Here is a 17,913-nt window from a genome sequence, read left to right as displayed (position 1 = left end):
GGTGTGGGAGGCAAATTGTTAGAAGCAGTGAAAAGTTTTTATCGAGGATGTAAGTCATGTGTATGTGTAGGAGGAGAGGAAAGTGATTGGTTCTCAGTGAATGTTGCTTTGCGGCAAGGGTGAATGATGTCTCCATGGTTGTTTAATTTGTTTATGGATGGGGTTGTTAGGGAGGTGAATGCAAGAGTTTTGGAAAGAGGGGCAAGTATGCAGTCTGTTGTGGATGAGAGAGCTTGGGAAGTGAGTCAGTTGTTGTTCGCTGATGATACAGTGCTTGTGGCTGATTCGTATGAGAACCTGCAGAAGCTGGTGACAGAGTTTGGTAAAGTGTGTGAAAGAAGAAAGCTGAGAGTAAATGTGAATAAGAGCAAGGTTATTAGGTACAGTAGGGTTGAGGGGCAAGTAAATTGGGCAGTAAGTTTGAATGGGGAAAAACTGGAGGAAGTTAGGTGTTTTAGATATCTGAGAGTGGATTTGGAAGCGGAAGTGAATCAGAGGTTGGGGGAGGGGGCGAAAGTTCTGGGAGCGTTGAAGAATGTGTGGAAGTCGAGAACGTCATCGTGGAAAGCAAAATTGGTTATGTTTGAAGGAATAGTAGTTCCAGCAATGTTATATGGTTGCGAGGCGTGGGCTATGGATAGAGTTGTACAGAGGAGGGTGGATGTGCTGGCAATGAGATGTTTGAGGACAATACGTAGTGTGAGGTGCTTTGATCAAGTAAGGAATGAAAGGGTGTGGTAATAAAGAGTGTGGTTGAGAGCGCAGAAGAAGGTATTTTGAAATGGTTTGGTCACATGGAGAGAATGAGTGAGGAAAGATTGACAAAGATGATATATGTGTCAGAGGTGGAGGGAACGAGGAGAAGTGAGAGACCAAATTGGAGGTGGAAAGATGGAGTGAAAAAGATTCTGATTGATTGGGGCCTGAACATGCAGGAGGGTGAAAGGCGTGCAAGGAATAGAGTGAATTGGAATGATGTGGTATACCGGGGTCAACGTGCTGTCAATGGATTGAACCACGGCATTTGAGGTGTCTGGGGTAAACCATGGAAAGTTCTGTGGGGCCAGGATGTGGAAAGGGAGCTGTGGTTACGGTGCATTATTACATGACAGCTAGAGACTGAGTGTGAACGAGTGGGGTCTTTGTTGTCTTTTTCCTAGCATTACCTCGCACACATGAGGGGGAGGGGGATGTTCTTCCATGTGTGGCGAGGTGGCGATGGGAATGAATAAAGGCAGACAGTATGAATTATGTACATGTGTATATATGTATATGTCTGTTTGTGTATATATATGTGTACATTGAGATGTATAGGTATGTATATTTGCGTTTGTGGACGTGTATGTATATACATGTGTATGTGGGTGGGTTGGGCCATTCTTTTGTCTGTTTCCTTGCGCTACCTCGCTAACGCGGGAGACAGTGACAAAGCAAAATAAATAAATAATAAATATATATATATATTTTTCTTACACTCTTTTGCAGCATTAACCCCAGAATTGATGAAACAGTACCAGCAGAAGGTGGAGAATGAAGCAAGCTCTTTGCTGGCTATGAATGCCTGCTTTAAGACAGATCCCCTAGAAATGTGTTTACGTCGAAGTAAAGTAATAGCAACAAATCACATATTTACACATAAGGTCAGTCTGGTATAAATTTCCTACCTTTTTTGTAAGAGTTGACATGCATTATATAAGCATTTTAACTCTTTTCGTGTGGGACACAGCATTTATAGGTTTGTTGATACTATATGGTCCCGAAGAAATGTGAATGAGACAAATAGGAAGACACCGTTCTGTCATTTGCTGTATGTATTGTATGTTATTTTCATTGCTTGGATAATGTTTTTGAGTGTTATTTGGTATGTTATTTCCATTATTTACTTAATGATTTGAGTGTAGTTCATCTATGTGTTTTTTCATGTAAATGATTAACCTAATTTGCATGATTTGAAAATGCTTGAACTTTGTTGGTACTTCTGTTGTATTGTGTCTTGACCCTACTGTACCAGAACTAAGAGAGCTAAAGTTCTCAAATTTGCCCACCTAGGCATTGAACAGTTCTTTGAGGAATGTAGGGATAGAACAGTCTGGAGAATATTGACATGAAGCAAGAAACTTATTAAGAAAGATATGAATGAGTGTTTTTATAGGGTGAGAGTGGTGGATGAATAGAAGAAGATGAATGAAGACATGGTTGATGCAGATCACATGGTAAAATTTAGAAGGGTGTTTGCTTGTAGAGATTATTCAAGAGATGGGACCCAAAGAGCATAAAACTCCCTCCCCATACTGTCAGTATAGGTAATTACCATGCAATATGACTTGTGGTCCTATCCAGTGGCCATGGCTGACTTCCTGAGAGCTGCAAGAGCTCTATAGAAGGGATCCTTGGGGCAAGAATGTAAGGTCCAGTATTATTTGATATAATAGGGTGCAACTAGGCTCCACCTGTATGTGGTGATGCTTCATTTGATGAGCCACCATTAGCGGGGTGGTGTAATAATCAGTTGGTGAAAAGGAGCACATTTATTTTGAGACCCCTCTCACTCCATAAATGTCCTTAATTTCCCTGCCACAAACTTAGCATCCCTCATCCGAAAATCCGAAATCTGAAGTGCTCCAAAATCCAAAATTTTTTGAGCAGCAACATGATGTTGCAACTGGTAAATTCCACACCTAAACACAATATTTTTTCATTTAATAATGTTATTTCATATTTTTTTTTACTGATGAGTACTTTTGTGTGAATGAGTGTAAGAAAACGATTGCTTATCAGTATCATATGAATTCAAGAGTCAGGAATGAAGGTGATGCCAAACAACCATAGATTGTCCTTATGGGCAGATGAGGTTGTGACACCTTAACTTTCTGATGGATCAGTGCTGCACAAACTTTGTTTCATGCACAAAATTATTGAAATATTGTATAGCTATGTACAAAAGGTGTATATGAAACATAAATGGATTTTGTGTTTAGACTTAGCACCCATCTCCAAGATATCTCATTATGTGTATGCCAATATTCTAGAATATGAAAGAAATCCAAAATACAAAACACTTCTGGTCCCTGGCATTTGAGATAAGGTATACTGAACCAGTACTAATTGTGGTGCATCCTAGATCATTCAGGAGCCCCTTAAAATGGGTCCTCTGGTTATGTAATAGATGAAAATATGTATTATTGATACTGTGCTAGACTCTGCCTGCATGAGGTTACACTGTGATTGCAAAGTCACCTTTGGTGAGGTTTTGTCAATGTCAGATGGGCAAAAGGAATACAGTCTCCCTGAAGAACTGTTTTCATTAAAGGAGTCCATCATTCCTTGCTACTGATTGTAGCTGTCTTGGAGCTTCAGAAGCCTCATAAAAGGGGACCTAGTGTTATAATTATATATATATATATATATATATATATATATATATATATATATATATATATATATATATATATATATATATATATATTTTTTTTTTCTTTTTTGCCTTGTCGCTGTTTCCCACGTTTGCGAGGTAGAGCAAGGAAACAGACGAAAGAAATGGCCCAACCCACCCCCATACACATGTATATACATACACGTCCACACACGCAAGTATACATACCTACACAGCTTTCCATGGTTTACCCCAGACGCTTCACATGCCCTGATTCAATCCACTGACAGCACGTCATCCCCGGTATACCACATCAATCCAATTCACTCTATTCCTTGCCCTCCTTTCACCCTCCTGCATGTTTTTTTTTTTTTTTCCAAAGAAAGGAACAGAGAAGGGGGCTGGATGAGGATGTTTCCTCAGAGGCCCGTCCTCTGTTCTTAACGATACCTCACTGACGCGGGAAATGGCGAATAGTATGAAAAAGAAATCTCACATCACCACTACTTGTTATCACCTCCCCATTAGCCCCCTTCACTGATGTTCCTATTTGTTTCCTTGTCTTACGCATTTTATTTACCTCCTTCCAAACCATCTTTTTATTCTCCCTATAATATAATGATACTCTCTCACCCCAACTCTCATTTGCTCTCTTTTTCACCTCTTGCACCTTTCTCTTGACCTCCTGCCTCTTTCTTTTGTATATCTCCCAGTCATTTGTACTATTTTCCTGCAAAAACTGTCCAAATGCCTCTCTCTTCTCTTTCATTAATAATCTTGCTTCTTCACATCCCACCACTCACTGCCCTTTCTAATCTGCCCACCTCCCATGCTTCTCATCCCACAAGCATCTTTTGCACAAGCCATCACAGCTTCCCTAAATACATCCCATTCCTCCCCCACTCCCCTTACATATTTTTTTCATCTTTGCTATTTTCCGCTTCAGTAAGGTAGTGCCAGGAAACAGATGAAGAAAGACCCATCCTTTCTTATACACACACATATACACACATATCAACATATATATGTATATATATATATATATATATACACCCTATCCCTGGGGATAGGGGAGAAAGAATACTTCCCACGTATTCCCTGCGTGTCGTAGAAGGCGACTAAAAGGGGAGGGAGCGGGTGGCTGGAATTCCTCCCCTCTCGTTTTTTTTAATTTTCCAAAAGAAGGAACAGAGAAGGGGGCCAGGTGAGGATTTTCCCCCTAAGGCCCAGTCCTCTGTTCTTAACGCTACCTCGCAAATGCGGGAAATGGCGAATTGTATGAAAAAAAAAAAATATATATATATATATATATATATATATATATATATATATATATATATATATATATATATATATATATATATATATACATACTTATACATAAACATACACATACATATATACATACATACATATTCATACTTGCTCGCCTTCGTCCATTGCAGGCGTCACCCCACCTCACAGGAAACAGCATTGCCACCCTATACACCACTGAGGTAGCGCCAGGAAAACAAAAAAAGGCCACATTCTCTCCCACTCAGTCTCTTGCTTTCATATGTAATGCACCGTAACCATAGATTCCTATCCACATCCAGGCTCCATAGACCATTCTGTGGTTTACTCTGGATATTTCACTTGCCGTGGTTGAATCCATTGACAGCATGTCAACCCTAGTATACCACATCATTCCAGTTCACTCTGTTCCTTGCAATCCTCTCACCCTCCTGCATGTTCAGGCCCTGATCACTCAAAATCTCTTTTGTTCTACCCTTCCCCTCCAATTTGGTCTCCCACTTTTCCTTGTTCCCTTTACTTCTGACACATGTATCCTCTTTGTCAACCTTTCCTCACTCATTCATTCCATATGCCCAAACTATTTCAACACAACCTCTTCTGCTTTCTCAACCACACTTTTTTTATTACCACACGTCTCTCTGAAGCAGGGGTTAGCGATGCTGTTTCCTTTGGGGTGGGGTAGCACCAGGTATGGATGAAGGCAAGCAAGTATGAGTATGTGCGTGTGTATATATGTATATGTCTGTGTATGTGTATGTATATATATGTTTATATTGATATGCATATGCATGTATATATGTGTGTGTGTAAGGGAATTTATGTGTATATATGTGTGGATGGGCCATTCATCTCTTTCCTGGTGCTACGTCACTGATGCGGGAAACAGTGATCGAGTATGATAAAAAGAAAGAGGTCTTACCCTTTCATTACTTACTTGATCAAACAACCTCACGCCACATATTGTCCTCAAGCATTTCATTTCCAACACATCAACCCTGCTCCATACAACCCTGTCTTTAGCCCATGCCTCACAATCATATAACATTGCTGGAACTGCTATTCCTTCAAACATACCCATTTTTGCTCCAAGATAATATTCTCTCTTTCCACACATTCTTCATCGATCCCAGAACCTTTGCCCCCTCCCCATCCCATGACTCACTTCCAGTTCCACGGTTCCATTTGCTGCCAAGTCCACTCCCAGATATCTAAAACACTTCACTTCCTCCAATTTTTCCCCATTCAAACTTACATCCCAACTAACTCGTCCCTCAACCCTACTGAACCTAATAACCTTGGTCTTATTCACATTTACTCTCAGCTTTCTCATTTCACACACTTTTCCAAACTCAGTCACCACTGTATGCAGTTTCTCACTCAAATCAGCCACCAATGCTGCATCATCAGCAAATAACTGTTGACTCTTTTCCCAAGCCCCCTCATCCCCAACAGACTGCATACTTGCCCCTCTCTCCAAAACTCTTGCATTTACCTCCCTCACCACCACATCCATACACAAATTGAACAACCATAGGGACACCACACACCTCTGCTGCAGACTGACCCTTGCTGAGAACCAATCTCTCCCCTCACTTCCTATTCATACACATGTCTTACGCCCTTTTTAAAAACTTCTCTGCTTCTAATATCTTACCTCCCACACCATATATTCATGAGACATTCCACAAAGCATCACTATCAACACTATCATATGCCTCTCCTGATCCATAAATGCTACATACAAAGCCATCTGTTTTTCTACATATCTCTCACACACACACACACACACACACATGACAGGTAGAGACAGTGTGAACGAATGTGACCTTTTTGTCTGTTCCTTTTGCTACCTCGCTGGAGGGGGGTAACGTTGTTTCATATGTGGCGGCGATGGTGACGGGAATGGATAAAGGCTGCAAGTATGAATATGTACCTGTGTGTATATGTATATCTCTGTGTATGTATATGTATGTATACGTTGAAATGTATTTGTATGCATATGTGCGTGTGGGGGCATTTATGTACATGTGAATGTGGGTGAGTTGGCCATTCCTCATCTGTTTCCTTGCACTACCTCGCTAACGCATGAGATGGCAATTAAGAATGATAAAATATATTTCATTTATTTTTTATTTTATTTTGTGTTGTCGCTGTCTCCCACGTTAGCGAGGTAGCGCAAGGAAACAAACGAAAGAATGGCCCCTACCCACCCACATACACATGTATATACATACACGTCCACACATGCAAATATACATACCTATACATCTCCACGTATACATATAAATACACACAGACATATACATATATTCACATGTACATAATTCATACTGTCTGCCTTTATTCATTCCCATTGCCACCCTGCCACGCATGAAATAACAACCCCCTCCCCTGTCATGTGCGCGAGGTAGTGCTAGGAAAAGACAACAAAGACCACATTCGTTCACACTCAGTCTCTAGCTGTCATGTAATAATGCAGCGAAACCACAGTTCCCTTTCCACATCCAGGTCCCACAGAACTTTCCATGGTTTACCCCAGACGCTACACATGCCCTGGTTCAATCCATTGACAGCACGTCGACCCCGGTATACCACATCGTTCCAATTCACTCTATTCCTTGCATGTGTTTCACCCTCCTGCATATTCACGCCCCGATCACTCAAAATCTTTTTCACCCCATCTTTCCACCTCCAGTTTGGTCTCCCACTTCTCATTCCCTCCACCTATGACACATATATCCTCTTTGTCAATCTTTCCTCTCTCATTCCCTCCATGTGACCAAACCATTTCAAAACACCCTCTTCTGCTCTCTCAACCACACTCTTTTTAGTATCACACATCTCTCTTACCCTATTATTACTTACTCGATCAAACCACCTCACACCACATATTGTCCTAAAACATCTCATTTCCAGCACATCACCCTCCTCTGCACAACTCTATCCATAGCCCACGCCTCGCAACCATACAGCATTGTTGGAACCACTATTCCTTCAAACATACCCATTTTTGCTTTCCGAGATAATTTTCTCGACTTCCAAACATTCTTCAAGGCTCCCAGAATTTTCGCCTCCTCCCCCACCCTATGATTCACTTCTGCTTCCATGGTTCCATCCGCTGCCAGATCCACTCCCAGATATCTAAAACACTTTACTTCCTCCGGTTTTTCTCCATTCAAACTTACCTCCCAATTTACTTGACCCTCAACCCTACTGTACCTAATAACCTTGCTCTTATTCACATTTACTCTTAACTTTCTTCTTTCACACACTTTACCAAACTCAGTCATCAGCTTCTGCAGTTTCTTACATGAATCAGCCACCAGCGCTGTATCATCAGCGAACAACAACTGACTCACTTCCCAAGCTCTCTCATCCAGAACAGACTGCATACTTGCCCCTCTTTCCAAAACTCTTGCATTCACCGCCCTAACAACCCCGTCCATAAACAAATTAAACAACCATGGAGACATCACACACCCCTGCCGCAAACCTACATTCACTGAGAACCAATCACTTTCCTCTCTTCCTACCCGTACGCATGCCTTACATCCTCGATAAAAATTTTTCACTGCTTCTAACAACTTGCCTCCCACACCATATATTCTTAAAACCTTCCACAGAGCATCTCTGTCAACTCTATCATATGCCTTCTCCAGATCCATAAATGCTACATACAAATCCATCTGTTTTTCTAAGTATTTCTCACATACATTCTTCAAAGCAAACACCTGATCCACACATCCTCTACCACTTCTGAAACCACACTGCTCTTCCCCAATCTGATGCTCTGTACATGCCTTCACCCTCTCAATCAATACCCTCCCATATAATTTACCAGGAATACTCAACAAACTTTTACCTCTGTAATTTGAGCACTCACTCTTATCCCCTTTGCCTTTGTACAGTGGCACTATACAAGCATTCCGCCAATCCTCAGGCACCTCACCATGAATCATACATACATTAAATAACCGTACCAACCAGTCAACAATACAGTCACCCCCTTTTTTAATAAATTCCACTGCAATACCATCCAAACCTGCTGCCTTGCCGGCTTTCATCTTCCATAAAGCTTTTACTACCTCTTCTCTACTTACCAAATCATTTTCCCTAGCCCTCTCACTTTGCACACCACCTCGACCAAAACACCCTATATCTGCCACTCTATCATCAAACACATTCAACAAACCTTCAAAATACTCACTCCATCTCCTTCTCACATCACCACTACTTGTTATCACCTCCCCATTAGCCCCTTTCACTGAAGTTCCCATTTGCTCCCTTGTCTTACGCACTTTATTTACCTCCTTCCAGAACATCTTTTTATTCTCCCTGAAATTTAATGATACTCTCTCACCCCAACTCTCATTTGCCCTCTTTTTCACCTCTTGCACCTTTCTCTTGACCTCCTGCCTCTTTCTTTTATACCTCTCCCACTCATTCGCATTTTTTCCCTGCAAAAATCGTCCAAATGCCTCTCTCTTCTCTTTCACTAATAATCTTACTTCTTCATCCCACCACTCACTATCTTTTCTAATCAACCCACCTCCCACGCTTCTCATGCCACAAGCATCTTTTGCGCAAGCCATCACAGCTTCCCTAAATACATCCCATTCCTCCCCCATTCCCCTTACCTCCTTTGTTCTCACCTTTTTCCATTCTGTACTCAGTCTCTCCTGGTACTTCCTCACACAAGTCTCCTTCCCAAGCTCGCACACTCTCACCACTCTCTTCACCCCAACATTCTCTCTTCTTTTCTGAAAACCCCCACAAATCTTCACCTTCGCCTCCACAAGATAATGATCAGACATCCCTCCAGTTGCACCTCTCAGCACATTAACATCCAAAAGTCTCTCTTTCGTGCACCTATCAATTAACACGTAATCCAATAATGCTCTCTGGCCATCTCTCCTACTTACATACGTATACTTATGTATATCTCTCTTTTTAAACCAGGTATTCCCAATCACCAGTCCTTTTTCATCACATAAATCTACAAGCTCTTCACCATTTCCATTTACAACACTGAACACCCCATGTACACCAATTATTCCCTCAACTGCCACATTACGCACCTCTGCATTCCAATCACCCATCACTATAACCTGGTCTCGTGCATCAAAACTACTGACACACTCACTCATCTGCTCTCAAAACACTTGCCTCTCATGATCTTTCATCTCATGCCCAGGTGCATATGCACCCATCTCTCTCCATCCGCTTTCAGTTTTACATATATCAATCTTAGAGTTTACTTTCTTACACTCTATCACATACTCCCACCACTCCTGTTTCAGTAGTGCTACTCCTTCCCTTGCTCTTGTCCTCTCACTAACCCCTGACTTTACTCCCAAGACATACCCAAACAACTCATCCCCTTTACCCTTGAGCTTCTTTTCACTCAGAGCCAATACATCCAGGTTCCTTTCCTCAAACATACTACCTATCTCTCCTTTTTTCTCATCTTGGTTACATCCACACACATTTAGACACCCCAATCTGAGCCTTTGAGGAGGATGAGCACTCCCCGTGTGACTCCTTCTTCTGTTTCCCCTTTTAGAAAGTTAAAATACAAGGAGGAGAGGGTTTCCAGCCCTCCACTGGAAGAATGTGTGGAAGGTGAGAACATTATCTCGGAAAGTAAAAATGAGTATGTTTGAAGGAATAGTGGTTACAACAATGTTATATGGTTGCGAGGCGTGGGCTATAGATAGGTTTGTGTGGAGGGTGGATGTGTTGGAAATGAGATGTTTGAGGACAATATGTGGTGTGGGGCGGTTTGATCGAGTAAGTAATGAAAGGGTAAGAAATATGTTTGGTAATAAAAAGAGTGTGGTTGAGAGAGCAGAAGAGGGTGTATTGAAATGGTTTGGTCACATGGAGAGAATGAGTGAGGAAAGATTGACAAAGAGGATATATGTGTCAGAGGTGGAGGGAACGAGGAGAAGTGGGAGACCAAATTGGAGGTGGAAGGATGGAGTGAAAAAGATTTTGAGCGATCGGGGCCTGAACATGCAGGAGAGTGAAAGGCGTGCAAGGAATAGAGTAAATCGGAACGATGTGGTATACCGGGTCGAAATGCTGTCATTGGATTGAACCAGGGCATATGAAGCGTCGGGTAAATCATTGAAAGTTTTGTGGGGCCTAGATAGGAAAAGGGAGCTGTAGTTTCGATGCATTATACATGACAGCTAGAGACTGAGTATGAACGAATGTGGCCTTTGTTGTCTTTTCCTAGTGCTACCTCGCTCATGTGCGTGGGAAGGGGGTGTCATTTCATGTGTGGCGGGATGGTGATGGGAATAGATAAAGACAGCAAGTATTAATTATGTATGTGTGTATATATTTATATGTGTGTGTATGTATATATATATCCCTGGGGATAGGGGAGAAAGAATACTTCCCACGTATTCCCTGCGTGTCGTAGAAGGCGACTAAAAGGGAAGGGAGCGGGGGGCTGGAAATCCTCCCCTCTCGTTTTTTTTATTTTTCCAAAGAAGGAACAGAGAAGGGGGCCAGATGAGGATATTCCCTCAAAGGCCCAGTCCTCTGTTCTTAACACTACCTCGCTAATGCGGGAAATGGCGAATAGTATGAAAGAAAGATGTATATATATGTATATTTTGAAATGTATAGGTATGTACATGTGCATGTGTGGGCGTGTATGTATATACATATGTATGTGGGTGGGTTGGGCCATTCTTTCATCTGTTTCCTTGTGCCCTCTCACTAATGTGGGAGACAGCGACAAAGTATAATAAGTAAAAAGATAATATATATTATTATACATAATCACTGTTTTCTGCATCAGCAAGGTAGTACCAGGAAACAGACGATGAATGGCCCATCCATTCATATACACATTATATTTACATAAACGCCCACATACACACATGTACATATCAACATATACATACACATATGCAGACACTACATACACATGTGCATATTCATACTTGCTTGCCTTCATCCATTCCTGTTGCCACCCCGCCCCACAGGAAACAGCATTGCTAACCCCTGCTTCAGAGAGATGTGTGGTAATAAAAAGATTGTGGTTGAGAAAGCAGAAGAGGGTGTGTTGAAAGAGTTTGGACATATGGAATGTATGAGTGAGGAAAGGTGGACAAAGAGGGTATATGTGTCAGAAGTACTATGTATGTATTGTATGTAATCTATATGCACATTTATTATTCTTTTTGAGTTGTTGCTAATTTTGTGTTTGGTCTTCAGGTTGAGAGTGAGGGACGACCAATAACTAACCAGAAATCATCTGGCCGTTGTTGGATCTTTGCTTGTCTCAATGTGATGCGACTTCCATTTGTGAAACAGTATAATTTGGAAGAATTTGAATTTTCACAATCACATCTCTTCTTTTGGGATAAGGTACAAAAGAAAGTCATACTTAATGGTTAAGCTAAATAATACATGTACTTCTTTAAGAGTATTTCTTTTTACTTTTTGGTCTGTAAGTGTAAGACATGTCAACACATTGTAGGTATTGTATGAATGCATTTTTGAGTATTTTATTAGATTAAGTTGAAGTGAAATATACATTTCGTTCTGAAATTTAAACATAGATGTTAGAATGCTGATCAGGTATTTTGATGAGCAGATTGAGCGATGCAACTACTTCCTTAATAAGATGGTTGAGTGTGCTAGACGAGGAGAGGAAGTTGAAGGTCGACTTGTGTCTTTTCTTCTTCATGACCCAACATCTGATGGTGGTCAGTGGGACATGCTTGTTAACCTTATTACAAGGTGAGTGATATATTGGTGAACACTTTTGTTTATACCTTGTTAACAGAATATATCATGCTTAGTATGCTCTCAGTGAAATATTATATAATAAATGAAGATAAACTCACATTTGTATACTAACAAAGTGCATATGAATACACACATTTTCATAGAACATACAAACCTCCAACTGCCAGAATCGAACCTGAGACCCCTGCATGGCAGGCAGGAGCGCTAAAGCTGGTCTATGATTGCTCTCGCCTGGCACTCAGGGGTCCTGGGTTCGACCCTGGTTGTTGGAGGTTTGTATGTTCATTCTCATTTATGAAAATTATTGAACGTTGATAAGCTCTGATCTCCACAAAGTTAGATTAACCTATCTATCTTTCTATCTATATATCTATCAGTCTATATCTCTAGTGCCCATTCCCTCTGGGAAATCCCATCAAGGGGTGGCCATGGTAAAAGTCTCCACTTATCGTTGTCCTTACGTGCCTCTCTCGTATACACCATTCCACACTTTCTTCCACCACATCTCTTCCTCCAGTATTCCTCTACCCTGTTTGCCCATGTCACAGTTAGTTTTCCTCTCACACCACTCCTTTATACTATCATACACTCTCCATGCAAACTCCTAGTGTTACTTTCTTTCCACATGCCCAAACCACCTCAAAGTATTATGTTTCACCTGTTATACCACGCTGCAATTCATTCCCTTTACATTCCCTGCCATACCACATCTCTCATACACCCTTTCATTTTTTTCTTCATTCCATCTATTCACACCACAAGCTGTAAGGTTCAAATTCTCTTCAATTTATATTTTTCTATTTCAAGATATGGTGTGATGCCAAAAAAGTGCTTCCCAGAATCTTATAGTGCAGAAAATTCCATGAGGATGAATCGAATCCTACAGAGTAAGGTAGAAGCCATAAGATATAATTTTGTTTCATTAAAATCAACTTCTTGTTGAACTGAAGATTATACGGGATATCTTTTTATATGAAATATTTGTAGTACAAATCAAATGTGTTTTTTAATGAAGTATTTCTTGGATATTTTTTGAGTGTAACACTTTTGTCTTCCATAGTTGCGTGAATATACCCGGGAGTTGCGCACAGTGATTAACAAAGATGATGATGATGCTGCAGTTACAGAGACCCTTGTCCGCCAGATGAGTGAAGTATACCGTATTGTGTCTATCTGCTTAGGAATTCCTCCTCAGAATTTTTCTTGGGAATATTATGATAAGTCTAAGGCCTACCATAAGGTTGGACCACTCACACCTCTAGAATTCTACAATGAATATGTCAAGCCAGTGTTTAATGTAGAAGACAAGGTATGCATAACAATTTGCTTCTGTTTGATGTCTTTTACAGAATCATTGACCATGCTAATTATTACATTTTTTCATTGCTCATATGCTATCATGCATTTTTCCTGTCTTTCCATTTGTGTAGGTTTCCATTTTACCAGTTAACACTTACTGTCCTCTTATATACTGTTTGTGTGTAAACTTCAACATAAATGATAAGCACTGTTAGGGGGAGTTACTCTCTGTGACAGTGTGACAAGGGGAATAAGATGTTGGGTTGAGTGTGAAATCAGTGTCAGGTTTGATTTAACCCAATATATAGGGGATATATCCCTGGGGATAGGGGATTAAGAATACTTCCCACGTATTCCCTGCGTGTCGTAGAAGGCGACTAAAAGGGGAGGGAGCGGGGGGCTGGAAATCCTCCCCTCTCTTTTTTTTTTTTTAATTTTCCAAAAGAAGGAACAGAGGGGGCCAGGTGAGGATATTCCAAAGAAGGCCCAGTCCTCTGTTCCTAACGCTACCTCGCTAATGCGGGAAATGGCGAATAGTTTGAAAGAAACATATATATCCCATATTCCTGGGGATCGGGGAGAAAGAATGCTGCCCACATATTCCCTGCATGTCGTAAAAGGCATCTAAATGGGGTGGGAGTGTTTTACTTTACCAAAACAAGGGACCGAGAAGGGGTCCATTGGCAGGTGTGTATGAAAAAATTGGGATGCAAGTTTGAGTGGAGAAAAATTAGGTAGTGAATTGTTTTAGATATCTGGGATTGAACTTACTTAGCAGTGAATGGAACCATGGAATAAGAAGTGAGTCATAGGGTGGGGGAGGGAGCAAAGGTTCTGGGAGTGATGAAGAATGTGTGGAAAGAGAAAACATTATCACAGAGAGCAAAAATGGGTATGTTTGAAGGAATGGTAGTTCCAACAATATTATATGGTTGCGAGGCATGGGCTATTGATAGGGTTGTACAGAGGAGAGTGGATGTGTTGGAAATGAAATGTTTGAGGACATTATGTGGTGAGATGGTTTGATCGAGTAAGAAATTAAAGGGTAAGAGAGGTGTATGGTAATAAAAAGAGTGTGGTTGAGAGAGCAGAAGAGAGTGTGTCGAAATGGTTTGGACGTATGGAGAGAATGAGTGAGAAAAGGTTGATGAAGAGGATATATGTGTCAAAGGTGGGGAGAACAAGAAGCGGAAGTGGAAGGATGTAGTGAAAAAGATTTTGAGTGACCAGGGCCTGAACATACTGGGGGGGTGAGAGGCGTGCAAGGAATAGAGTGAATTGGAATGACGTGGTGTATCGGGGTTGACGAGCTGTCAACGGACTGAACCAGGGCATGTGAAACGTCTAGGGTAAACCATGGAAAGTTCTGTGGGGCCTGCATGTGGAGAGGGACCTGTGGTTTAGGTGCATTACTCATGACAGCTGGAGACTGAGTGTGAATGAATGTCGCCTTTTTTGTGTGTTTTCCTGGCACTATATCATTGAAGCAGGGGGTAGCAATGCTGTTTCCAGTGGGGCCGGGTAGCACCAGTAATGGATGGAGGCAAGCAAATATGAATATGTATTTTTTTTTTTTTTTTTTTTTTTGCCGCTGTCTCCCGCATTTGCGAGGTAGCGCAAGGAAACAGACGAAAGAAATGGCCCAACCCACCCCCATACACATGTATATACATACGTCCACACACGCAAATATACATACCTACACAGCTTTCCATGGTTTACCCCAGACGCTTCACATGCCCTGATTCAATCCACTGACAGCACGTCAACCCCGGTATACCACATCGATCCAATTCACTCTATTCCTTGCCCTCCTTTCACCCTCCTGCATGTTCAGGCCCCGATCACACAAAATCTTTTTCACTCCATCTTTCCACCTCCAATTTGGTCTCCCACTTCTCCTCGTTCCCTCCACCTCCGACACATATATCCTCTTGGTCAATCTTTCCTCACTCATTCTCTCTATGTGCTCAAACCATTTCAAAACACCCTCTTCTGCTCTCTCAACCACGCTCTTTTTATTTCCACACATCTCTCTTACCCTTACGTTACTTACTCGATCAAACCACCTCACACCACACATTGTCCTCAAACATCTCATTTCCAGCACATCCATCCTCCTGCGCACAACTCTATCCATAGCCTACGCCTTGCAACCATACAACATTGTTGGAACCACTATTCCTTCAAACATACCCATTTTTGCTTTCCGAGATAATGTTCTCGACTTCCACACATTCTTCAAGGCTCCCAGAATTTTCACCCCCTCCCCCATCCTATGATCCACTTCCGCTTCCATGGTTCCATCTGCTGCCAGATCCACTCCCAGATATCTAAAACACTTTACTTCCTCCAGTTTTTCTCCATTCAAACTTACCTCCCAATTGACTTGACCCTCATCCCTACTGTACCTAATAACCTTCCTCTTATTCACATTTACTCTTAACTTTCTTCTTTCACACACTTTACCAAACTCAGTCACCAGCTTCTGCAGTTTCTCACATGAATCAGCCACCAGCGCTGTATCATCAGCGAACAACAACTGACTCACTTCCCAAGCTCTCTCATCCCCAACAGACTTCATACTTGCCCATATATATATATATATATATATATATATATATATATATATATATATGTATATATATATATATAGGGAGGTGAATGCAAGAGTTTTGGAAAGAGGGGCAAGTATGAAGTCTGTTGGGGATGAGAGAGCTTGGGAAGTGAGTCAGTTGTTGTTCGCTGATGATACAGCACTGGTGGCTGATTCATGTGAGAAACTGCAGAAGCTGGTGACTGAGTTTGGTAAAGTGTGTGGAAGAAGAAAGTTAAGAGTAAATGTGAATAAGAGCAAGGTTATTAGGTACAGTAGGGTTGAGGGTCAAGTCAATTGGGAGGTGAGTTTGAATGGAGAAAAACTGGAGGAAGTGAAGTGTTTTAGATATCTGGGAGTGGATCTGGCAGCGGATGGAACCATGGAAGCGGAAGTGGATCATAGGGTGGGGGAGGGGGCGAAAATTCTGGGGGCCTTGAAGAATGTGTGGAAGTCGAGAACATTATCTCGGAAAGCAAAAATGGGTATGTTTGAAGGAATAGTGGTTCCAACAATGTTGTATGGTTGCGAGGCGTGGGCTATGGATAGAGTTGTGCGCAGGAGGATGGATGTGCTGGAAATGAGAGTTTGAGGACAATGTGTGGTGTGAGGTGGTTTGATCGAGTGAGTAACGTAAGGGTAAGAGAGATGTGTGGAAATAAAAAGAGCGTGGTTGAGAGAGCAGAAGAGGGTGTTTTGAAGTGGTTTGGGCACATGGAGAGGATGAGTGAGGAAAGATTGACCAAGAGGATATATGTGTCGGAGGTGGAGGGAGCAAGGAGAAGAGGGAGACCAAATTGGAGGTGGAAAGATGGAGTGAAAAAGATTTTGTGTGATCGGGGCCTGAACATGCAGGAGGGTGAAAGGAGGGCAAGGAATAGAGTGAATTGGAGCGATGTGGTATACCGGGGTTGACGTGCTGTCAGTGGATTGAATCAAGGCATGTGAAGCGTCTGGGGTAAACCATGGAAAGCTGTGTAGGTATGTATATTTGCGTGTGTGGACGTATGTATATACATGTGTATGGGGGGGGGGCATTTCTTTCGTCTGTTTCCTTGCGCTACCTCGCAAACGCGGGAGACAGCGACAAAGTATAAAAAAAATATATATATATATATATATATATATATATATATATATATATATATATGTTTGAAGGAATAGTGGTTCCAACAATGTTGTATGGTTGCGAGGTGTGGGCTATAGATAGAGTTGTGTGCAGGAGGGTGGATGTGCTGGGAATGAGATGTTTGAGGACAATGTGTGGTGTGAGGTGGTTTGATCGAGTAAGTAATGTAAGGGTAAGAGAGATGTGTGGAAATAAAAAGAGCATGGTTGAGAGAGCAGAAGAGGGTGTTTTGAAATGGTTTGGGCACATGGAGAGAATGAGTGAGGAAAGATTGACCAAGAGGATATATGTGTCGGAGGTGGAGGGAACGAGGAGAAGTGGGAGACCAAATTGGAGGTGGAAAGATGGAGTGAAAAAGATTTTGAGTGATCGGGGCCTGAACATGCAGGAGGGTGAAAGGCGGGCAAGGAATAGAGTGAATTGGATCGATGTGGTATACCGGGGTTGACG

The 17,913-nt window shown here is 41.7% G+C and overlaps 1 protein-coding gene across 1 annotated transcript in view; it reads left to right on the top strand.

Moving 5' to 3' along the window:
- Positions 1 to 17,913, top strand: part of LOC139762339 (bleomycin hydrolase) — a 67,683-nt gene that overhangs the window by 13,489 nt on the left and 36,281 nt on the right. Inside the window, exons 3-7 of the mRNA XM_071687016.1 lie at positions 1,486 to 1,640; positions 11,903 to 12,055; positions 12,285 to 12,430; positions 13,247 to 13,331; positions 13,500 to 13,748. Coding sequence (XP_071543117.1) covers positions 1,486 to 1,640; positions 11,903 to 12,055; positions 12,285 to 12,430; positions 13,247 to 13,331; positions 13,500 to 13,748 — 788 coding nt within the window. The remainder of the gene's footprint in view (positions 1 to 1,485; positions 1,641 to 11,902; positions 12,056 to 12,284; positions 12,431 to 13,246; positions 13,332 to 13,499; positions 13,749 to 17,913) is intronic.

Source organism: Panulirus ornatus, chromosome 43 (assembly GCF_036320965.1).
Source record: "Panulirus ornatus isolate Po-2019 chromosome 43, ASM3632096v1, whole genome shotgun sequence".
NCBI lineage: Eukaryota > Metazoa > Arthropoda > Malacostraca > Decapoda > Palinuridae > Panulirus > Panulirus ornatus.
This window is presented reverse-complemented; position numbering and strand designations above follow the sequence as displayed.